The sequence below is a fragment of the Parasteatoda tepidariorum genome, chromosome 1, assembly GCF_982258835.1.
Source record: "Parasteatoda tepidariorum strain Cologne lab strain chromosome 1, Ptep-v5.0, whole genome shotgun sequence".
NCBI lineage: Eukaryota > Metazoa > Arthropoda > Arachnida > Araneae > Theridiidae > Parasteatoda > Parasteatoda tepidariorum.
In genome coordinates, this window is record NC_141755.1 from 17,144,770 (window position 1) to 17,170,572 (window position 25,803).

The following is a 25,803-nucleotide window of genomic DNA, read 5'->3' on the forward strand; positions in this document are numbered from 1 at the left end:
TTCATAAGTTAAATCCAATAGATATACAGATATATATTTTATTTGTGTATGATATGATAGCATGATTAAAATGTTTGTTTCAAAACAGCAAAAGAATAAAATAACAAATATTCTCTTAATCTTTAATTAATATCAACGTTAGAAAAAATTATCAATAACCACTTTTAATATTTTTCATAAACTCATTACTATCCTTCTTATTAAAATAATATTTCTTAACATAAATTCTTAAATAAGAGTAAAATTTAACAGCAAGGTGTGCGCTTTTTAAAATTCTTACTAACTCACAAGTTTCTATTCTAAATAAAAAGTACACTCTTTAAAATTTGATTTTAATAAGAAAGGAAAGATATTGAAGAATAAAAACTGGCATGAAATGCATGATTTTTCATTAAAACTTCTTTATAGCTCCATACACAAAACTAGGAACCTACGCATTTAAGGAAAAACGAACATAAAAAGGGGAAACTTGTCCTCTCTGAAATAAAAATAATTACAATTTTTTTTAAGTCTATTTTTATCTGTTATTAAATGATGCTTATAGAGATTAAGTGATGATTTTAGAGAAAAATCTTTTTATACTTCAGTCTCTGGTTTTATAAATAACAATAATAACAAAACTGATTCATTACTGATTCATTCATGAAAACTGATTGATTAGAATGCTCTTCCTCAGGCAACTACTCTAGGATATCCTTGATTTAGAAAATCATACATGATGAAACATGTATGATTTTCATTACATTATATGTCACTTATATAAATTGTTCTAAATGTTACAAGTTTCACTGTGTTAATTATTTATCTCTAACTCATTATAACTCCAAACTTTCTATTAACAATGATAAATTTTGAATGATGTGATGATAGAACTTTCAAGATTCAACTTAAATTTCTTACTTTAAGGTGATACATCAAACTGGAATAAAGAAAATTAAATCAACTACTGAATATTAAGATAGTAAAAAATATACCTCCATGGATTCTGTGAGTTCCTCCTCCTCATCTGAATCAACAATGCTCTCAACCAAGCCACTGAGATCCACATCTTGATCATCCAAGGATACTGATTGTACTGACTGCATGGTATCAGATCCAGAATAAGCAGATGATGTATCACTTCCATGAGAGCTTCGATTAGATTTACTCAAGACACTCCCTCTTTGGAGCAAAGGATGAGTAAAATCCATTGAGTACTGAAAATACAAGAAAATTTTAGTCAGTGGTAATTACAAAATACTTTCAAAATACAGTCACTACTTCTAGAAAACGAGCTTTGCTAGAGAACTTTAAAGTTGTAATTACAAACCAGGGTTCGTGATTTTTTTGATTTTTTTTAAAAAAATCAAAAGAATCAGATTTTTTTGATTTAAATCGGATTTTTTTGATTTAAATCAGATTTTTTTTATTTTTATTCAAATACACTGTAAGAACTTTAATTTATGATTAAAAAAATTATAAATGTTTAATCAAATTAACTTAATATTAAAACTATATTGTGACAATATTTTAGAAGCTCTAACTAAAATAATTTTTCATTATAATACATGGCTTTGAATGCATAGCAACCATTTTGAAACATATGCATGAATAAAACTTAAAGACTAGATGAAATAGAGAATTTAAAGAATACTTTAGGGGTCTGTCTGGGTTTTTCTGAGAGGTACCTATTTTGTGAAAATAAAAAATTATATTAAAAGATCAACACAAATATAGTAAAAATATGGATTTATCGTTTCTTATGAGACGCAAATATAAAATTTTAAGAAAAAGTATTTTGTGTGATTATTCTATTATTTTTCCTAAAATTGAATTTGTAAAGGTACCGTTAAAGGGTAGTAAATTTGGCTTGGACAGACCCCTGTATTTTAACTATTAAAAATTGTGATATTTTTTTTCTCTTGATTTTTAAAATGAAAAAATAAATGTAGCAGACTGTGTTTATAAATGTAGTCATTCATCAAAAAATAAATAAATATTTAATCTATATATCTTTATATTAAAATATTCATTTTTAATTCTATATCAAAATAGATAAGTTAAGCTAAAAAAATTAGAAAATCTATGTACTCATTGGAATTTTTTTTCACAAAATTTCTTTATAGAAAATCAGATAATATCAAAGATACTGCAAACATATTATGAGAAAAAAATACCAGTTAATAACCCTACTACATCAAATAGACTTTGAAAGAGTTTGAAAGGGAAGAATGACACTATATTAGGAAAAAAACATCTGAATTCATCCGCCCTTCTTTTTTCAGCTTCAGAAATATACATTTTCCACCAATAAAATATGATGTAGATTTTAATTCACGCTTTTTCATTCAAAAGGTGGAATTTTAATTAACATTATTTGTATTATTTTTTGAAAAAAATTCATGTTTATTAATTACTTTCTACAGCTATGTAAGTCTATATTAAGACAACATTAAATGTTTACTTTAATCTGTACTTTCAATCTCAAGAATCAAAACATTTTTAAAAATGTAATTTCAAATGTGTTGGAATTTAACACACACCAAGAAAGTAATTTCGTTAACTAAAATTAATTAATGCAGCAATTTATTTAAATAAAATTTTAATACTAAGAAAAGAAAATAATAAAAGTGTCAAAAATTTAAAACACTGTTTTTTGACTTTTAAAATCAATATATATGGCTAAAAAAAATTTGTTGATTTAAATCAATGATTTTTTTAAAAAAATCATTTGATTTAAATCATGATTTAAATCGTGATTTAAATCAAGCTGATTTAAACCAACGAACCCTGTTACAAACTACTTTCAAAATACAGTCACTACTTTAAAAAAATGAACTTTGATTGAACTTAATGTTAAAAATTGTTTTGAATAAAAAAAATTGCCTTATTTAAACATCGAGGAATTATTAAGAAATATTTATTCGTGTTTGTATGAGTCAGTTTGTTATTCCAAACAATTTTTTACAAATTCATTCTTTTAATCTTCAAATTTCTATGGCTTTCTTGACAAATATTTTATTTAAGAAATGCTAGAAAATTTTCAGATGTTGGCAATTTTGTTAAGTGCTTAATTCTCCTTTATTCCCATTAAGATATAAAGTACATCAAAAATTACAGATTAAAATATATTACATACCATTTAAATGACATAAATGTATTCTTTTACCTTTATATGAGTGTATGCTTATGGATGAAGGTACGACTTAAGTGATGAAGTAGCAATTATTCATAATTTCATAATGACTATGTTTTTTTTAAATTTACTATCAGCGGTAGCATATCTTTAAAAATATTTACCTTTCGCTCGAATAATTTTGCTGTTAGCCTGTGTAATTATTAATAACAGAAATTTCTCATTATTTAAAAGAATATAAAATGTGTTATTCCTTTTTACACTTTTATTTTTACTAATCATTAATCATTTTATTAGTGTTTTTTAACTATTTATACGTTTACCATAAAATATTAATCTGTATATATTATATTATCTGTAATATTAATAAATATTTACCATAAAATATTAATCTGTTTTGAATAGGTAATGTTACTATTGTAAGTAAAATTAAATAGACTGGACACTGTAGGAAAAGAACAGTATTATTGAGGTCTCTCTAAACAAAGAAGGAAAAATAGCTTTACAAATATTTTATATTTGTAAAACAACTCAGTATTTTTAATTTATTTATTTTTTTGAAATATAATCCCAATCTTGCATACAATAATTTATAAAATTAAACACAAATTTATATATCAATAACTTTTTAAATTACGTTATTCCAAACACTAACTTTCTAAACCAATATCAAAGAAATTATATGTATTAAAAAAAATAATATATAAAATATAATTCTTCATATCTTTGATTTACCATAAAATATTAATCAGTTAGTAATAATAGTTTCAAAAGAAAAATGTGTTAGTCTTTAAAAACAATTTTAATTATAATTTTGCTATTAACTAACAAAAAATGAAATAAAAAATTACAAAATAATATAATGAAAGGAAACAAAATAATTTAAATCAAACGTTTGTATTTTAGTCAACTTAAAGGAAAATGCACGAAAATCCCTTCAAAAGAAAGCGTTGGACAAACCTATTTTGTTATGCTATTGATGATGATAAAAAAAAAAGAATAATTATGAAATGTAATTAATCTAAAAGTAGTTTTACTTGAAGTGAATGTTTCATAGCTTAGCTGGCCTAAATTATTAAATTTATTATATAAATTATAATAGTTAAATTTATTTGCATATGAAAATAAATGTTTACATGTATGTAAAGAATAAATATTTAAAAAAAATAATTTAAATGTACCTACATCTTCATTAGAGCTCAAAATTAACAGCAGTCTGTTGGTCCGAGATTACAAATTTTCACTCTATATATCATAAAATAAAATAGCAGAAGTCCCTCGAACCAACATTAGATGAGAAAGTGGTGCCATAATATTTAGTATTCATAATTTCGAGTTTACTGTTTTCCACTGTGTTTTGCCTCAAAATAGCATATGGCACCATAATTGCGATATTACACATTCTGTGTATTGTAATTTATTACTTGAATTCACATTAACTTTTAAAAAAAAATCTAACAGAGACAGGTAAACAAACCAGTGAAAATGTGTGCAAATGAGTAATACATTACTGATCCCGTTGGAATAAATTTTCTTAATTTCTACCTCTGTACATATATAAGGAAAAATACAGTTTTACATTTAAGTTATTTATTTGCTTAGATAGGTAGTGAAGACATATGTTTCGGTGATAGGTTAAAAATTAAATTTAATATGCAATCATTTTATATAAAATTATGCAAAGCGTTAAGTAAATTTTGATTAAAAGACTTAATTCTATAAGAAAGATGATCAGAGTGACTGTGACTAATACTTACTAGTGTTGTCCTTTGTCCATTGTGATTGTGCATGAGATCATCAGAAGAAAGCAGATCTGGACTCATAGGGGAGCCTTCTTCCTGATCCAGAGACAGCATCTTCTCCAGACTTATAGCCGGACAGGAGGGTCTCATGAAAACGCTGTTTTCGGATCGGAAATCCGACTGAAAGGGAAAGGAAAAAAACATTTAGAATGAAGTTTTTCATAACACATTGAAGGGTAAAGGTCATAGGTTCAAAATCATGTTAATTAAATTTTTGTATTATACACTAAATGTTTAATTGAATTTGAATACAGCATCCAAACGTGATGAAAAATCTATAAAATGTAACAACTTACAAAATACTTAAATAATATTGATTTATTATTTCTACAAATGACAAAACAAAAGAAAAAAAAACTGTAGGAATTAAATATTTTTATGAAAAAAATTCCAGTTTAGAAACAAATCTCGTTTTATCTATTTCAGCCATCAATTTCTATAAATACAAATGTTAAAATGTATTTTTAAAAAAAGTCAATGAAGCTTATATTACAGTGTAAAACTATTGATTATAATTTTTATTTATATTTCAACTTTTCATTTTTTAACTTATTTTAACTTTTCTTAATTATTTTAAGAATAGAATGTGATAGGAACAACAAATTTAATTAACTCAATTCAAAACACTTTATATAATACTTATGCCATACTGTATTATATAAAATAAGAAAGAAAATTTTTAATAGCCTAAAGTATCACCACAATTAAAAAGCTCCGTAAGTAACAAAAATCTAAAATATATATACTAAAAAAAATTAAGAATGACTTATAGTTTTATCAGAAAAACTACAAATTATATGTTTCATTTAAAAATACCAAACTTCATAAAATTTTTAAAAAAAAGCTAATAATTTATTAAAAGCTTATAACAAAGACATTTCATTTTAAACCGTAAGCCATTTCATAACTTATTCATCTCTGAAATTAAAGGCAAGTTAATAACAATAAAAATATATCAAAAAAGATTTTTAAAAAATTGACAAACCATTATTCTTGAAATTCACATTCTTCAAAACCATTAAAAAATCAACATATAAATAAACAACTTTTTTTTCTATTGATTCCAGTTTAAACTAATAATCAATAGACTATTTTCATAATCCCATTTTTTGTTTCGTAATTTGAATGAAAATAATGAGCTCAAACTATGAAAGAATAATTACAGTAATGTATCAGGCACCAATCACACCTCGAGCTTTCAGTAACTAAGGAAATCATAGCAAAACGTAGGAGCCCCATCAAAGGAAACAAAAAGGAAGTGAGTCAGTTAGCGTCATAAAATAAGGTTAATTTCCTCACTCTAATTTTAGATTTATGACAAAAATTACAATTTTTTCCGAATTTCTTAGAAGAAATTCCCTTTATAGTTATTTCATTGAATTAGATGGCAGAAGTTGAATGAAAATGTCAACAGGTGTAAATTTTTTTTCGTTTTTCAAATCTATCACTTATAATCAGAAGCAGATCTATGGTATTAAATAAATAATCCCAAAAAACTCAAGCGGTAATATATAGCCTGATTAAAAACTTTATACACTTCAAAAGTATAGAGATGTTAAAAGCGTTTCAAAAATAGAGGCACATTATCAAGACTTGACGTGAATAAAATTTCATATCACTTTTGCTTTTTCACATTCACGTCTGACAAGTCTTGAAAATGAGCGCCTAAAATTTTTTCCTACAATATTTAGTATATTAAAAAAAGAATGAATTATTAAAGTTAAAATAAATGAAATTTTAATTATAAAAATATTCCCGATGTACCATTCACTACAGCTGGGAAGGAACCACTTATTCATATGAATATATTTGAGGTACCATCAAAGGAACTATTCCGCCCATATACATAGAAGCATGCTGGACAATTACACAAATTTCGCTCAAGTCATTAATTGACCATCGAAAAACTTTAGCTATAAATTAATTATACAGTTAATAAAGCATACATAGCATAGTTAATGGATTTTCCCATCATGACTGCCAATTTCCGAGATTAATTCGAAACAACATTATTTAAGATCAGCGAAGGAACTAATTATAATGGGCGATTCATATGAATATATTTGAAGTACCATCAAAGGAACTATTTCGCCCATATAACAGTTGGGCTGAAAAGTTCGTAGGCTAACATAGAAAAAAAAATTTTTTTGATAAAATTCCATTTTATTATTCAATATAGTTTCCCTTAAGGGCGATACAACGATTATAGCGGTCATATAATTTTTCGATACCATTTTTATAGTACGATTTGTCTTTAGCCTCAAAATAGGCCTTTGTTTCGGTGATCACTTCTTCATCGGCGCCAAATTTCTTTCCAGCAAGCATTCTCTTGAGGTCTGAGAACAGGAAAGAGTTGCTGGGGACCAGATCTGGAGAATACGGTGGATGCGGAAGCAATTCGAAGATCAATTCATATAATTTTGCAATCGTTTTCATTGACTTGTGACACGGTGCATTGTCTTGATGAAACAGCACTTTCTTCTTTTTCAAATGGGGCCGTTTTTCTGCGATTTCGTAGTTCAAACGCTTCAATAACGCTATGTAATAGTCGCTGTTGATGGTTTTTCCCTTTTCAAGATAGTCAATGAATATTATACCATGAGTATCCCAAAATACTGATGCCATAACTTTGCCAGCTGACTGTTGCGCCTTTTCACGCTTTGGAGTTGGTTCGTCTCGTGCAGTTCACTCGGCTGACGGTCGGTTGGACTCCGGTGTGAAATTATGGAGCCATGTTTCACCCATTGTCCCATATTGACGCATAAATTCGGGTTTATTACGATTAAACACAGCTCAGAATCATCAATTCGTTGTTGTTTTTGTCCAATTGTTGTTTTTGTCCAATTCCAAACAAAATTATTTAAGATAAGCGAAGGGACTAATTACAATGGGCGATTCATATGAATATATTTGAAGTACCATCAAAGGAACTATTTCGCCCAGAAGCATGTCGAACAATTACACAAATATATTCGCTGAAAAAATTAATTGACCATCGAAGAACTTTAGCTACAAATTAATTATACAGTTAATAAAGCACACATAGCATAGTTAATGGATTTTCCCAATTTTCTCATCATGACTATCAATTTCTGAGATCAATTCGAAACAAAATTATTTAAAATAAGCGAAGTACTTAATTATAATAGGCGATTCATATGAATATATTTGAAGTACCATCAAAGGAACTATTCCGCCCAGAAGCATGTCGAACAATTACACAAATATATTTGCTGAAGTCATTAATTGACCATCGAAGAACTTTAGCTATGAATTAATTATACAGTTAATAAAGCATACATAGCATAGTTAATGGATTTTCCTGATTTTCTCATCATGACTGTCAATTTTTGAGATTAACTCGAAGCAAAATTGGACAGATAAGATGACATCTATTATATTTCTACAAGATCAAGACAAATTGTGTTTTCGTAAATAAACCTATAAATAGAAGCAGTTCACAAAAAAAAGAAGCAGTGAGATGATTGACATCTTGCAATAAAAGTAATTTCCAGCAATCTTAGAACAGCCAAGAAATCGATCGATATAACAAGACGGGGAAAAAATGCCACCAGCTTTAATTTTCGCCGCCACTGTATTAGCAATAGATGAGGGAAATATTTTGTCATCGAAACTTTCCCTACGAATTGAACAAGAGTTCCTAATATTGTTCTCACTTCTCAGGGGCTCATGGAACAATAATTTTCCATCTTTTAACTTTTTACATTAACTTAACATCTAAAATTTAGAAGATGTTAAGTTAACTGGTTGTTCTAAGCAATTTTATCACTTAATAAAATCTCAAGATTCTTTTCTGCTAACACGCCTTAACAAATGCAATTAATTAACTATGCATACAGTAAGATTTGCCGGGTTTTTAATTACAATTAAAAATTATAAAGAAAGGTAAGAAATTCGATTAAAGTAATCTTTTGGACCAAAATGGAATTGAAATTTGAATTTAATTGAAATTAGAATTGGTCATGAGCAAAATGCGGTGATACACCACACAAATACCCAACAATGTACGAAAAATGCTAAAAATTCAAACTAATTATTTTTTGTAATAACTACAATAACTAAAAAAAGTTTATTAAGTTTAATTTACTAAATTTTTTTTAAAAATATTTTAAAGCATATTTGAGTTAACTTTCTAATAAGTAATATATTTTTAAGAAGCAATTGCATTTTATACTATTAAATTAAGCTTGATCTCAGGTGATTATACAATTCTCAACTTTTCTCTTTTACTCAAATAACTAACGTAATATAAATTCTACAAGGTCCAATTTTTTGTACAAGGTCCAATTTTGGCAATTGAGTGGCTCAGTTGTTAACACACTTCTCAGCTTGGCTCAGTTATTAACGCACTGAGCTTTCCTGTGGAAGACTGAGCAACCATTCACATTCGGCAGCTTGAAGCCTATCCAATTTCAGATCGATGGATAATTTTTTGCTAGGGAATAGAGGTGGCCACTGAGCAATGTTGACCACATTGCCATTGGTGACAAAATTGTTAAATTTCAATCTCCATTTTTTTTTTTTTTACGAAATCATAATTGATATTACGGTAGAAAAACCGACTTAATGTAGTGTTGGATCTAACCTTATTATTTCCAACATAGGAAACAAAGCTGTGGTTTTGGTTTTGAGAAAATAACTGCACCCATCTCATTAAATGAACGTTGATAAAAAACATAATTAGATTAATTTTAAATTTTTCTAAAATAATTCTTAGAATTATGTTTATTAAACATGTTTATTCTATAAACGTCCATCACTATAAAAATGCTGAAAATCATTCAGATTTATTAAAATAACTAACAATACATTTTTACAAATATTTATTTTAGTGAAGCACCTAAGATATTATTGAGCTAGAAATTAATGCTTAGAGAAGAATGGAGTTCAAAAGACAAAGATAGTATCCAAAAGAGGTCCAAGAACCATATAACTTTAAAGGCCTGTCTAGACGATCCAAGTTCTTGGACGAAGATTGATTGATATTGATGGAAACTTGTTTTGCTTCGAGCTTAGATTGTGTAAACCATCATCCAAGTACTTGGTCCGAGTCCATGGACGATAGTAAATCATGTTCTACTTGCCATCCAAATTTTTACTCCCTTAACCAATCAGCGTTTTAGGTTTTGTGACGTCACCAAGCAGGCATCAGATTATGTCATTTTGTTGTCTGTTTTCATATATTTCAGTACAAATAAATTGATCTGTTACGGTTTGTGTTATTATGATTTCATTTGAATTTATTTAGTAATTTTAAACATATGTAAGTATAATTTTATAATGTTGAATATGAACAATGCGCATGCGCAAGTTTTTCTTCCAACCAATCAGTGACATTCAAGAACTTGGATAGTGTTGACGAATCATCCAATTTCTAGGACAGAGAAATTCCTCCAATTTCTCGGCTTCAAAAACTTGGACCGTAAGAGCCTCTACCAAGTAGATGAAAAATTGATTGATTGAAAGCAGTCTTTTGTTATGGGAGCCGGATGCGGTTTAACAGCTCCAAGCATAAGGCAAATATTTATAATAATTCGCATTAAAAGCGGTAAAATCAAATAGTAGGTAAGTATTTAAAATTATGCTTTGCACGAAAACAGGAAGGAAAAAAATATACGGAACAAAACATTAAAAACACAACATGAAAGTCTCTAGGGCATCTTAGTGAAACCAGTGCTTATCTACAGTGGATAAAAACTCCTGATGTGTTAATATGAGGTATAAAAAACAGGTTATATTATTATCTGACACATTTCATTAAATGAAAACACAAGCAAAATGCATTTATCAGCGTACTTAATACAGTTTTAAAATTTTATTTATATTATCAACAACATGATTTAGTCCTTAACTATAAACTACAATAATTTAGCATTAACATTATGACTGTTCCAATTCTTATGGCCATTGATATTAAATTTTGATATCTCAACGTGTCTTCCTATCATGTTCTATAAAAAAGAGAAAGAGAGGGAAGTATATATCGTGATTGGCGGAATAGGCTTCCGCGTCACAATTCAAACTATTTTATAGAGTTTCCGCCACCATGGAAGTACCGTTCTACCAATTTAGTTCCTCTGAACCTGTCCAGCATGATTTCCTGTGTTATTTATTCTTTTTGGGAGCTATGAACCTATTCTTTCTCATTTTTAATGTACACATAATTAAGTAATTTATACTTTTTTTAAATGATTATAAATCAAAATGCTTATTGAATTAGAAAGCTCATTATTAACATAGATAAAATCATTTGTTTTAATTAAAGTGAATCAGATTGGTTAAGTGATGATAGGTGCCGGTTATTCGCAGAAAGCTTCCGAAACTAAACGAAAATTTCGTGATCCAAAATGATCTCTGATTAGAATAATTAAGATAGTTAAATCATCTGTGAATAGTGTCATTTTAAAAAAAACGACGATCCCTTTCTGAATAACTTTTGATCTGAATCTGAAGATTCAGCGAAATCAGTCGAATAGTTGCTGAAATCTTGAATTTTAAAAAAAGTCGTATATTTAAAATTCCATCTCCGAGGAACCGACCGATTTAGCTGAAATTTTGTATTTTGCCATGCAAAATTACTTTCTTCAAAACAATGTAAAAAAAGTGTACACCTTATAATTCACCATTTTTCTGAGTATTATTTAAGAAATATTTACTAAAAAGTATTTTTTGTATTGAATGATCTTTGGATAAACAAATTTTATAAATATATGGAAAAAAATTTCAATTCGATTAAAAGTCTCGAGATAGGGCAAAATAAGCAATAAGTAAAATTAACATTAAGGTGTCCGAACTTTCGATCCCTCTCCTAAGCAAACTATGGAGACCATATTTCCCAGATCTTTGTTTTGGGGGTTCGAATTCCAAATCTATCGAGGAAAAAAAGTATATTCATTCAGAGAAAAGTACGCTTTGGTCTCTGATATCGTAACTTAAAATATCGTCTGCACTAATTGATTAGCATATTTGAGGTCATCCCCTCGAACCATTAAAATTGAGTTCTAGATTGTGAAGATCCGATCATTAGATCAGAAGTCATTCAGGGATGTTTTTTTTATTTTTTATTGCGCACTATTCTACCATTTTTTTGTCACTTAGGTGCCTTTCATCTTTTTATTAGGTGATATATTGTTGCACATAGCGATTATAGAGATTTTAAATTAATAATAACAATAAATAAAAAAAAATGAAAATTTTAAAATTGTAAGAGTCAGGAATTTTCAGGCTGGATACTAAATGTCAGTATTATAGTTCTTGTAAGCTCAAAATGATTATTATAACCTTGAGAATGACCTTTAAAATTCAGACAGTCGGCAATTACGTAATTAGCATTATAGCTTACCCACACAAGAAAAATGCTAAAAAAACTGGCCAGTGGCCAGCATGACGCAGCAAAACTAAAGGTGCAAGAGGGAATATTGCTATCCAGTCACTTAATGATGATGAATGAAAACTAGAACCAAGGTTCTGAAAAACTATATGAATCCAGAAATTAATAATGAAAAATTAATTATATGAATAGCTATATTTTAAACGCTTCTAAATATTACGGAGCAGAAGAATTAAAACACAGATTTGAATTTTCATTATGATTCACGTTCAACAATGTAAAGGGAAAATGTCAAACCACCTCAGGAGTGTCTTAATGACCTTTACCGAAAATCACGAAATTAGTGAACAAGTCGCGCACGCCAAAAGCATTTAAAACATCCATCACGTGATAACAAAAGGTTTTTTCCGTTCTTAGAAGAAACTCATCGTGCACAGGAAATTATTATTTTGGTTATGAGTAAGAGAAATATAACAAGGTGAGATGAAAAATTCGGCACGCGTCGACTCCGAATCATTATGGGGCACTCGGCACTGTTACAGCATTTTTGTTTAACAGTAATTTTTAACTTATCATAACTGAATTAACTTTTAACATATTTGATTAGGGGTTTTAATTGATAAAACTGTTAAAACAAAAAACGAGGTTTATTTTGGGTGAAACAAATACTATCATTTAAAAAAAATGCGATTTTAAAATGCTGTGCAACCCAATTATAGACCAATGTACTGGTTTAATGGTAGTGAAATGTTGTTAAAAAACATACATTATTAATCGTGTAATTAAAAAAAGCTTTAAATTCTATGATAAAAATATCCTATATATTAATGATGAAATTGTAAAATAAAGATGGCTCGGCCTCAGCCCTCATACCAATAACATACCACATACTATTAAAAACATACCTAATAACTAATCCTACACGTGGGCACCAGACGAAAATGAAATACCAATATGGCTGAGGTGCATAAAGAAAAATCCTAGCAATGCAATTGACGGGATGGAAGGAGGACGTTTTGCTTGGAGCTTGGATCGTGTAAACAATCATCCAAGTTCTTGGCCCAAGCACTTGCGTGATAATAGAGCATGTTCTATTTTCCATTCAAGTTTTTCCTCCCTTCTAAAGTTTCTAAAATCAGCTTTTAAACACCTTCTCCACTATCTAACAATACGTATTTGGACACGTGTGATTGAAACGAAAAAGAAACTTTATACATAATCAATAGTTGGTAGAGCCTCCACGAGAGGCAATTACAGCTTGAACCCTCCGGGTCATACTTTCCACAAGTCCATGTGTGACGGCTAGTGGTATTATCTTCCACTCGGCTTGGAGAAGACATGTAAGTTCCTTCACCAATTTTGGACAGGTAGTACCAACACTTCCTAGATAAGAGCAGGCCTCAGCACGGGTTACCATAAATATCCTTTAGTAGTCCAAACGTAATGGCATATTTCGTATTTTCAACCACTGCGCAGCTTAGTACCCCGAACGTAATGACATCTTTCTTATTTTTCATCTACTGCGCAGTTAACTTCGTTAGATCGGACTACTAAATTGATCCGTGCTGAGACCTTCCTTCTTCTAGGAGGTGTTGGTAGTACACCCTTTAATTCGGCGATCCAACTCGTCTCAGAGGTTCTCGATAGGGTTCAAGTTTAGGCTCTGGGCAGGCCAGTCCATTCAATTAACCCCATTGGCACCATACCAAGCCTTGGTGACCCTCGCAACATGACAACTGGCATTGTCGTCCTGGAAGTAACAGGGGTTCACCCTGTTAAACTGCCAGAACGAAGGAAGCACAGTGTCATCCAAAATAGTGCAGTAGGCAACGGCGTTGAGCGTACCATGAATGGGGACCAAGGGTCCCAATCCATACCACGAGGGCGTGACGTACCTCAGGACCGCAGATATAGTCATTTGCATAGGTGTCCAAATACTTATTGGTAGATAGTGTAAAATCAGCTTCTAAAGTTTTGTGACGACAACAAGCAGGCACATGATTATGTCATTTTGTTGTCAGTTTGCATATATTTTAATCCAAATAAATTATAATAGAGTCTATTTGTGTTATTATAATTTTATTTGAATTTGATTTGTAATTTTGAATTCACTTAAGTATGATTTTATAATGTTGAATATGAACAATGCGCATCGCAGGTTATTCATCCGACAGGGACATTTAAGAACTTGCTTAGTTTCGACTAATCATACAATTTCTTGGAAAGAGAAATTTCTGTAAGTTCTCGTATTCAAGAACTTAGACGTCTAAACGGGCCTTAAGGAATGCTTATAGAAAAAGACTTGAGGTTTTATTACGGCGGTGCGACACAAACAGAATAGTGCTCTTCGGCTTTCACGATAACTCCTGTTGACTGGACTCGCGTGCTGCTGTGGTTACGAGAATAATAGAATAAGTCACTTCTAATAAACTAGCAACAATATCACTTTGGCCCCATTTGGGTTCAAAATTGGCTCAATATGGGTCCTATAAGAACATCCAATATTGGGATGTCTAGATTTTTTTAATATGGGTTCTAGAATGGCCTATATAGGGCCTACATTGGCCAATATCGAACCGATATTGGCTAAATAATGGATATAAAATATCGGGTAAATCTGACAATTCTACGAAGGACCGATATTGGTTGTAAAGTGGCTATAAAATATCGGCTGGATGGAACAATGCAAGATAGGGCCAATATCGGAAAATAACGGCCCTTTGAACCCTTATTGAGCAAAGATTCGTGAATATCGGCCCAATGAGAGCCGGAGTTATTTTGCTGCTAGGGTAGAGACGTGGAGTTTGCTGTTTCGATTTGGTATATGTGCCACGTCATTTCTTCTATTCTCCCCCTTAGAAGTGGTTTTAACTCTTGTTTCTATAGCAACAAACAACCTCAGAATTTCAGTCAGATGATAAAATCAGGCTTTTTAAAACTCTCAGTATACCATAATTGAATATCTGCACACCATTATTGATACACGAAGTATTAATTGGTGATAAACTTAACAATAATGGTATTGATAAACTACATCTACAATTTCAGATTTTACTACGAAAATAATACACAAAAAAATTTATGTTTAAATAAATAACCTTTCTTTGTATCTATAAAAAAAAAAAAAAATATGTGTATCTAATACTGATTGCTCGGGGTTCGTTTCAATAAGTAGTTAATTATGGTTACTGTTTTTAAAAATCTTTGGTAAACTAATTTTTTGCATCGAAAAAAGAAACGAAAAGCAGACAAGTACAGTGAACAAAAAATAAATAAACGGATCACCCTGGATAACTTTTTATCTAATGATCTGATGATCTTCCCGTTCTAGGACTCAATCTTAATGGTTAAAGGGGGTAAACCTCAAATATACTCATTTATTAGAGCAGACGATATCTTAAGTCATGAAATCAGACACAAACAATACTTTCTCTGAACAATCAAACCTTTTTTTGTACATATTCGGATTTCTGACCCTCAAAATATAGCCGAAATTTAGGAAATAAGGTCACAATAGTTTGGTCAGGGAAACTGTCCAGTCCAGAGTTTTGACCCCTTAATGTTAATTTTATTTTCTGCTTTATTCACCATATATCAAAAACTTTTTAAAGGGAATTGAAAAAATTTTGCACACAATTATAAAATTCGTTTATTTAAAAATAATTCCATGCAAAATTTAATTTAGCTAATATTTATTATTTTTTTATTATTTTATTTAATAATAATCGGCAAAAAAATTATATTGTAAGAGGGTATGCCATTTCTTGCATCATTTTAAAGAATGCAATTTTAAATGGGAAAAACAGAATTTGGGCGAAATCGATTTAATAGTTCCTGAGAAATCGAAATTTTAATATGCCTTTTTTTTTTTCTCAGGAACTATCAAACAGATTTCGCTCCACATTTGTATTTTGCATTTCTAATTGCAGTCTTTCAAATAATGTTCAAAAAAAATTCTACTTTTCGACTATTATTAAATAAAATAATAAATATTTACTGAAAGTTATATTTTGGTTGGAATTCTCTTTGGATAAATGAATTTTACAATTGTGTGCAAAAATTTTTCAATTCGCATAAAAAGTTCGCGAGATATGCTGAAATATACAAAAAGTAAAATTAACATTGAGGGGTCGAAACTTTTGAATCGCTGCTCTCCGGATCGATGGTGTTTTCGATATAAATGTAAACAACGAGCTCAATACCTGCTCTAGTTCCGGTTAGAAAGTTTGCAACTGCTTACTACAGCTTATTCTGCGAGGCGATATTTTCAAACGGATAATTTTTTTTTTCAATAAAAGAAGTAAATTACGATAATTTCTGGGCTCAAATCTGCTGTATTTCATAAGATATTAATGTTATTAAGTAATTCTGGTGAGTTCGAAGTGAAAATTTGTTTTAGTTATTTATAGATATATTGTTAAAAAAGGTGACATGTTTGCTAGATTTTGAATAACTCGCTTTTTTTGGCAGTCCTGATTTGGCCTCTTTCATTTTGTTTATTACTGTTTGTTCTTGTTGCAAGCTGTGCACCATCTTACGTTAGTGTTTGCACCATTAGCATAGTAAACACAAGTAATAAGTAATCAAAAACCACGTTTGCAAGAATCTCAAAACACAATGATCACGTTGTGAGCCAAATGGCTTTAAAATACATCGGAAACAGTAACCCGGAAGTATAGGCGAAATGGAGCTTGCAGCGTTCCCTAGTGTAGAAAACACCATCCATTGGGGCAATTTTCGAGATTGCTGCCACCCCCCTACATTTGAGGGTCAAAAATCAAAAAAAAAAGGTATCTTTATTCAAGTACGTCTTTGTGTCTAATTTCGTAACTTAAAATATCTTTATAATTGATAATTATCATAATTGAAGCCACTCCCTGGAACCTTTAAGATTAAGTTCTAGAACGTGAAGATTCGATCATTAGACAAAAATTATTCAGACAGGTCTGTTTTTTATTTTGCGCATCTGTACACTTTTTCGTAGAATATATATATATATATATATATATATATATATATATATATATATATATACCACATCATTTAAATTAATTTCACACAGGAAACAAAGTGATTTCCGAAGTTAAAGATGTTTTTGCTGATAATATCAAATAGCATTATTTTATTTCATAATACGAGAATTGCGAGGAACAAGTGCGTAAAAGACTGATGAAAACAATGGGAATAATATGTACAAATGGAATGTGGAGCATGTGAACTGAAGATTCTCCACCATAACCATTCTAAGAAAAGAAGAAATACCTAATTCTTTATGCTTCGTAAGAGAAACGACCGAGAGGATTTCGTAGAAATAAGGATGTAGTAATATGTAAGAATTATTATTTATTTTTTTCACGGTGTTAAGAATCGCAGTAGGATAATACTGAATCTAATAACTGTTTGTTTTAAATGCGATAAATAAAAAGTAGGGAAAAATACGTACGCTTTTTTTTTCAAATGGTCAAATTTTTGTTCTCGAACGTCGAATTAATTGTTTCAGAACTGAGCAGATTAAGTAATTGTTTAACTTTTTTCAAAAAGAAAAAAAAAGAGAAACATTTAAAAGGTTAAAAAAAAAAAAAATTAAATAAAAAAAATAAAAAATAAAAAAAAAAAAAAAAAAACACTGTGACAATGCGAACATCCAGAACACTAACAGTATGTTAATTTCATTTTTCTATATCGAAACTTTAATTTTTATTTATTTTCTTCGTAATTTAATTTATTTTTAAAAAAACTTTAAATAGAATTTTATAAAATTATTTTTGAAAAAATAATAATAAAAAAAACAAATGTGCTTTAAAGTTGCGTTTTTTTTTTAAATAAAAAAATAGGTAGTTAAGAACAAAGAACTCACAAATGTTTTTATTGCGCTAATTAAAGTCCATTTACATCAATTTAGGATGGAAAGAATAATTCATAAATAGTAAAGAATATTAATAAATAACACTAAATACTAATATAAAAAGAATAATAATAAATATAAATTAAATTAAAGAACAACAGACAAGAAAATAAAACAAAAATTTAAATTTTTACTCTATACCTAGTTTTTCTCTTTTTCAATTTAAACGTAGCATTGAATGTAATATAAATAATTTCCGTTACAATAAATTAATATCAACGAAAAAAGATTTTTAAAATTTAAAGCAATGCTTTATATAGGATGTAAAGAGGCAATTTGAAATCAACTCAATCCAAGATAGGAATATAATCGCAAATATTTTCGATAAGAATAAATCCAATAGTATAAATTATCAACATTCACCTGATTCAGTACGATTTACAAAAATGTCAACTATGCAGGTAAAAAAGCATCATTTTCACTGAATAATACATACATATATCAACTTAACCTTGCAAAAGTTTTTAAGAAATTAATTCGCAAAACTGAATAGAAAAAGAAAATTGAAAATGGTAAAAAGGAGGGAGGGTAGAAAGAATCCGTAACCCCCTTTTTTTCAAGGCCGGCAACTCATTAATGAGGTTTGTAGATCTGGTATTTACGAGTAGTTGCCATTTCTCGAAAAAAAAGAACATTAACATGTGATTTAAAGTTCCTGTCCTGAATAGTTTTTTTCCCAGACAAGCTGCGCGTCCTATAAACACAAACAAGCTTCCGTAACATTCCTCTCTCTCAATCTACATATACTACCTTTTCATTCGAACGAAATAAAAAGAAAAATATGTGTTACATGGGAGGACAGAAATTATTTATCATTCCAGGTATTAAACAGAAAGTAAAAAGCGGAAGATAAAAAATAGTTCATTCTCACAGAATTTCAACCAAGATATACAACGCAAACGCAATCAGATACACTGCTAGAATTTTCATTCTAAAACTACAGTAAAATAAAAGGCAGCTATCCGTCCATCCAATTAACCATTAAGTTTACGGAAAAGAAAAATTAATTTTACGGTTTTCAAACCGTTAAATTAATTTTTAACAATTAGTACGGTTAAAAAACCATGAATACAAAACTATACGAATTTTTTGTCATTTACAACTCAAAACCGTAAAAAAGAAATTTAACTGAACGATAGAGCTAGGCTTTTCGTTTGGTTATGGAATTGGAGTTAAGGTTCAAATGTACCATGGAATGGGGTTCAATTAGTTTATATGGTTGTTTCACCTATTGTAAGAGATAGGAAATACTAATCTTTGTTTGAGTTAAGCAGCTTTATGGTGCTGCCATCCATAAGATACTAATAGTCATGGGTCATAAATTGGAAACACTGAAAACACTTCATGTGTTGAAGGAAATGGAGGAAATATTGTGGTGTCAACGTTGGGACTCGAACCCCGGTTCTGTCGGTCATGAGTTGAGAAATTAGCCTTCTTGGCTATAATATGTACCCATCTGCAAGGAACTAATGGCCTTATTATAGATGGACCTAGTTGGTGCGATAAAATTCTTGTTTTATAACCGCATAGGTGAACACAGTCAATAAACTGTTTTTCTCACACATAACAGTTTGAATTGTTATTTATGGTTATTTGACTGTTTTGCTTCAATATGGTAAAATAACAATTAAATAAATTGTTACTTAACCATTTTTTTCCAAGAAATTTCTAACGGTTTACTATTAATATCAAATTTGACTATAAAAATATGCTTTACTAGTAGGTTCCGCCCTCTGCTTGCATCACGTAACCCCCACGATTTGTTTGCAATTATTTTCTTGACTGTTACAACAAAATTTAAACTTTTTCAACTGTAAAATCCCTTTCTTTTCTTTTTTTCTTTTTTTTCTGGTATTAATCTTAATGTAGTCTCTAATTCCATTGAGATAAATTTAAACCTCATCAGTTAGCTTGATTAACATTGCAACCTCAGCCACAAATTTATTAATTAGGTTTAAAATTATTATTAAACCTTATTTAATTTTTAGTTATTATGAGAATTCATTAATTGTTTTTTGCCGAGCAATTCAATAGTGCGAAAAATAAATTGGTAATATCGCAAAAGGTTTTTAAATTATTACTTTGTATTTATTATTTGACATTTCATTATTTGACTAAACAAGGTTTTACACAAATTAAATTATAAACGTTAAACGAAACATATTCTCATTTAAACAACTGTAAAACGAAACCATATACCTTAATAATACATTACTGTACAGTGTATAATAAGGCAATATAATGTGATTAATCAATAATATAAGGAAGCAAAACTTTTAGCTTAAAGTCTTTAACACTGAACTATAACCAAGTTAAGAAAAAGTAAGTTAGACAGAGAACAATATTAAGAAGGGATAGCAACTAAATATTACGGATAAATGCCGTTAAATTAATGATAAATAAGTAATTTAAAGATAATCAACGGTATTTTATTAATTTTATACTGATGACTGCAAAGGGTGTCTGATCATCTTAGTTTATTATTGATTATTTCTGCCCAATGAAAGTACACAAGAAGGTAAGACACTGTATTTATCTTAAGAACAGTAAAGAAAAAAAATCGTTAAAGCGGCAGAGATTAATTTTTAAAAATAAACAAACACCGCAAGGAATCTCAAAAATTACTCAACATTCACAAATTACCTAATAAAAAAACTTCCCACACCCTACTTTAATGGCGTAAACGTTAAATGATAATCCTGAGTTTATGGTCGAAATTCTCTTGATCTAAATTCGTTACCCTAAATGAGCAATCCGATTTGGGTTAATTTCATTAAAAAAGGGATGAATATTTTATTTAAATTGAATTCTCAGTTTTGCTACGTATTTTAATATCATTGATAACAATCTTTGTATCAGTTGTTTAGAATTGAGTAGCTTTCTGGAATTCTAAAATCAGCTATTATTATTTCATCCAAAAGAAATAAAAATTGATAACAAAATATTAAACGCAACGGAGTTTTTAGACCACAAACTTCACATTGTTTTATCATTAAGAGCAAAACTTCGTACGGGATAGTTACTCTTCACGCATGAGCACTTATATCATCAATAATCGATCCAAATGCATTATAAATAAAAATGAGCAATTAATTAGAATATTAATGATAAAGAAATAAAAACAATATTTTATGTGTTTTAAGAAAACACGGATGACATAATTGAATAAGTCTTACACGCCTCAAGGCAGGGCTACATTATTCTTTTATTTATCGAAAGTTTCTATTATTAATGTCTTAGCCTAAACTACAATGGTAATGTAAACAATGCTATAGTACAGTGCACAAAATGAATAAATAAATAATGGTAGTGCGGGGGAAAAAAGGACCACCCTGAATAACTGTTGATCTAATGATCGGATCTTCGCCTTCTGGGACTCAATCGTAATAGTTTGAGGCGGTGACAGAATTCCAAATTCCCAAAATTTGGATTTTTCTAGATTTTGAATTTTCTAGATCTAAATAATATGTTTTACTTATTTATTATAGATTTTGGGGTCAGAATTCCAAATTTCCAGAATAGAATACCAATTTCGCTCACATTTTTTTGTATTTTGCCTTTTAAAATTGCATTCTTTAAAAAAATTTTATACCTTAAAACTCAAAATTTTTAAACTATTATTTAAAAAAATAATAAATAGTTACTAGAAATTATATTTTGCATAAAATTATCTTTGGATATACGAATTTTATAATCAAGTGCAAAAAACTTTCAATTCTCTTAAAAAAATTCTCGAGATATGGCGTAATACATAAAAAGTAAAATAAACATTAAGAGGTTTAAACTTTGGATTACTCTCCTGACAAAACTAAGGAGACAATTTCCCAGATTGCAGCTACCCCCCACATTTTGGAGATCAGAAACCCGAATTCGTCGAAAAAAAGCTATACTATTTATTCAGAGAAAGTACATTCTGGTGTCTGCTTTCGTAATTTAAAATATCGTTTAAAATTAAACCAAAGTAGTCTCCATTTTTTTTTTTTAGTGCACTGTACATCAAAATAAGGCAGGTAATTTCTACAGTAATTTCAACAATAACAGAAAGTTCGCGAAAATCCGTAGACCACGTGAATACTCCTAAGCCTGGAACAATTTCCGCAAAACTCCATAAGATTGAGTTTGGACGCAATTCAATTTTTATCCGGGCAGCAATTCGGTAATCGTATTTGCTTCAAATCAATAGCAGAAAGCTTAGTTTTTGGCTTGGCCTTTGCAATCATATTTCTCCTATCTAAATCAGTAAATTATTGGATAACTCGCAAGAAATCAGCTTTATTCGTAAACAATACGGTAAAGTGCCGCTTTTGTCTTAATCCTAAAAATATTCTCCTCACTAACTCTTACTTCCTTTTACGGGGAAAACAGAATAATACACCAAAAGCGATTCGGAACACGAAATGACCTTCAACTGGGATACAAGCTCAGATTAAGAAAATAACATTAGTAAAGACGAGATAAAAAAAAAAGTTCCGAAAAACACACCTAACGTACAAAAACGCTTATTTTCATGTAGGGTGGGGTGGAGAGGTATTTTTTTTCCAGTAGATTGGCGCAGTAAAATGATGCGCTTAGTATTCAGAGAGCATCAACTCATAACAACATAGTATATTGAAAGATAAAAAAAAAATGTACACAGATTTTTTTATCAAAATGCAATTGTACGCCCAGGTGACCTTATAAAGGAATCTGCGAATAAATAAATTTGTAGCAAATCTTCGGTTTCAAAGATTGAAACTACAAGAAGTATTTGACGAAAATTCTTCCATTATGAAACAGCAATTTTTCTCACTCGTAAAACTTAAAAAAAAAAAAAAAAAAAAAAAAAAAAAAAAAAATTCCTTTACATACAGCAAAGACAATACAAACACAAAATATAAAAAGAAAAGAATAAGTACTCATTCATTGTGTTTGAATCACTATTTATCAAAAAACGAAAGGAAAAAAAACGGAAAAAAATGTCATTAATTCTTTTTTTGTTACTTTAAAATAATATATATAATTAAACATAACGTGCATTACTTAATTTTAGATTTATTAGAAATTATAGTGCACATCATAAACCTTTAAACTAAGAAAAAAAGATATTCTGAAGACAATAGATGACTCTATTCATACTATTTTAATCATTCAAAGTATTTTTTCTAACATTTCTACTATTTCAACACAATGAAACTTAGAATTCGGCAAAGAACAGAAAAAATTTAGTTTTTTTTCTTTGTTTTTTTTTATAAAAAAAATAAATCAAATTTTAATATTTAACAGGATAATCTTTCACACATTTAAATTTTTAACGTAAATATCAATCACGTTTTCTACTGTAAAAAAATTATAAAATTCAAGTTTTTTCTAACTTTCTAGAAAAGCAATCAAAGCAATTAATAAACACAGTTCTTTTTCCTTTCTTTTTCCTCGTCGATGCAAGTATTAATTAATAAAGTATATTTGCTTTCGAAAGGAAAAATATGAGAAATTGATTTTAAAAAAAAAAATCTAAGTAAATTTAAAAATAATTTGTAATCCCAGGATTTTTTCTTAGAAAAAATTTATAACATTCATTACATAAATTTTAACGGATATTTATGACGAATAGCATAAAAATAAATATCTTCATTCATGTCATAAGTTTTTCCATTTAGTTTTTGGGATAATTTGAAATTTTAATGCGCAGATTTATTCGTAAACTATTTGAAACGGGTTACATTAAATTTGTTCTAAAAATTTTATAAAGCAGTCAGGGCAGCTCTCACTTTTTTAAATTTCATTCTAAAAGAAATTGTAAAATCAGGCACACTTTAATCTCGATATAACAGGATTGGAAAAGTATAAAACATATAGTGTTTTTCTTATGACGTAAAAGTTGCGGAACTTCATAACCAAAATTTCGGAACACTATAATGTTCTGAAATCTGTAACGGAAAACTTATTCTATTTGTCTCTTGGTCTTTTATTACTAACATAAGAAAGGTTCTTTTTATTTTTTGTTGACAACTTTTCACGTCCACCAATTTTCCTTTCCATGTTTCATTTCGCGTCTATTTACGCTTACTCGAAAGCGAGGTAGTACCTCTTTTTCCTGGAAAAGCGAATACAGCATCTTTCTCACTGCTCACTAAATTAAAAATCGTCAACCTTTTTTATATATAAATGATTAAATTGGGAAAAAAATTACCATATCACGCGGTTTGAATGCGAACCCTAAATGGAACCGTCTGAACGCTGGTTTTTTTACATGATTTGGCGGTTTTTCGCGGTCACCGTGAAAATCAAGTCATATCGAATTTGTATTAGTAATTATGCTACTCTGCACAAAATGCAAAAATCGGTTGCAAGTTAAAGAACACTCTGCATACGTAACATCTCAATTTCACGGAAATATTACGTCCCTTTCACTTATAGCGTTCCGGGCGGTCAATGCTCGATTACGAGCGGACTAATTAACGATTTAAGTATTTTTTTTAAACTCCTTTTAAAAAGCGATTAAATGCAGAGCAAATAAATAATCATAATTCGAAAATGCTGCAACGTCCGGTGCTCTTTGCTCACCCAATCGAGCCCTAAGACCTCAACTAAATGCAAAGATTTTCGGCATCCAGACCATATGGACCGTGGCAAAGCTAGATGCACGAACCCTTCCCGTATCCGGTCATGCAAGGATGATTCTAGGTTACGTCTGGCTGATCAAACCCCGGACGCCTTGATGAAAGCCGGCTAATATTGAAGCTGCGAATGTACATAAACACCCCTGGACACGGAATTTCGAAATTAAACAGGGCCAAGAAATAGGATGGAAAAATTCACGCGGCGAAAAGTGGTTATAACCCGTTTACTTAAATTGGTCTTTTATAGATCGTTATCGTTTCTAGTGATCCTGGAATTTAAAATCTGAACTCGAAAGCTATTTAGGTCTTTTTAATCAGAGTAAAACTGAAACATTAAAGAGAGAATCGATTGAGCGAAACAACAATAAGTGAAAATAATAGCATTTAAAAGATTAAATAAAATTCCAATGACATTAAAATGTAGGTAGCCAAACCCAGTTAAAATGAACAAGCGCGGCATCAATTCTTAGAAACAATTTAAGTTACATCAAATGGCAAAAGCAATTACAATGTTAAAAGAATTCCCAGAAAAAGTTAACGCGAATACATTTTGCGTTTGTTTCCTTGAAGATCAGGCTTATTTTATGTTTCGCTACTAGTCTTATGTTTGAGAGAATAAGAATAATGTAAGAATAGAAGAATGAACACCTATTCCTCTTGTCCTTAAGGTCTAATAAAACTAATGAATGCCTTGTTGCATTCCTGGATATTTTTTAAAACACAATTTAAACGTTTTAGATTTCGATAAAACGTTTTGCGATTATAAACGTGAAAAAAATTCTTTGAAAAATAAAAATTGTTTATGGGTAAGATTAAACAAATGTAAATAATACGAAAGTAATGTAATGTAAATAATGTAACTAAATGTAAATATTACAAAAAATAATAAAATATAACGCGTTAAAATAGATTATATTTTCTATTCGCCATCAATACAAATGCACTGTTACAAAACAAAATATAATTTTGATTGGCCAAAAGCAACATTTTTTCTCAGAAACTATACTAATGCGGCAAATCATATTGAAACA

The 25,803-nt window shown here is 29.4% G+C and overlaps 1 protein-coding gene across 4 annotated transcripts in view; it reads right to left on the minus strand.

Moving 5' to 3' along the window:
* The window catches only part of LOC107441590 (rap guanine nucleotide exchange factor 2), a 146,940-nt gene that overhangs the window by 34,309 nt on the left and 86,828 nt on the right, over positions 1-25,803 (minus strand). For all 4 annotated transcript variants that reach the window (XM_087159763.1, XM_087159767.1, XM_087159764.1 and 1 more), the window contains 2 exons: positions 4,873-5,037; positions 975-1,196 (listed from right to left, as the gene is read on the minus strand). In XM_087159763.1, the coding sequence (XP_087015889.1) occupies positions 975-1,196; positions 4,873-5,037 (387 nt within the window). The remainder of the gene's footprint in view (positions 1-974; positions 1,197-4,872; positions 5,038-25,803) is intronic.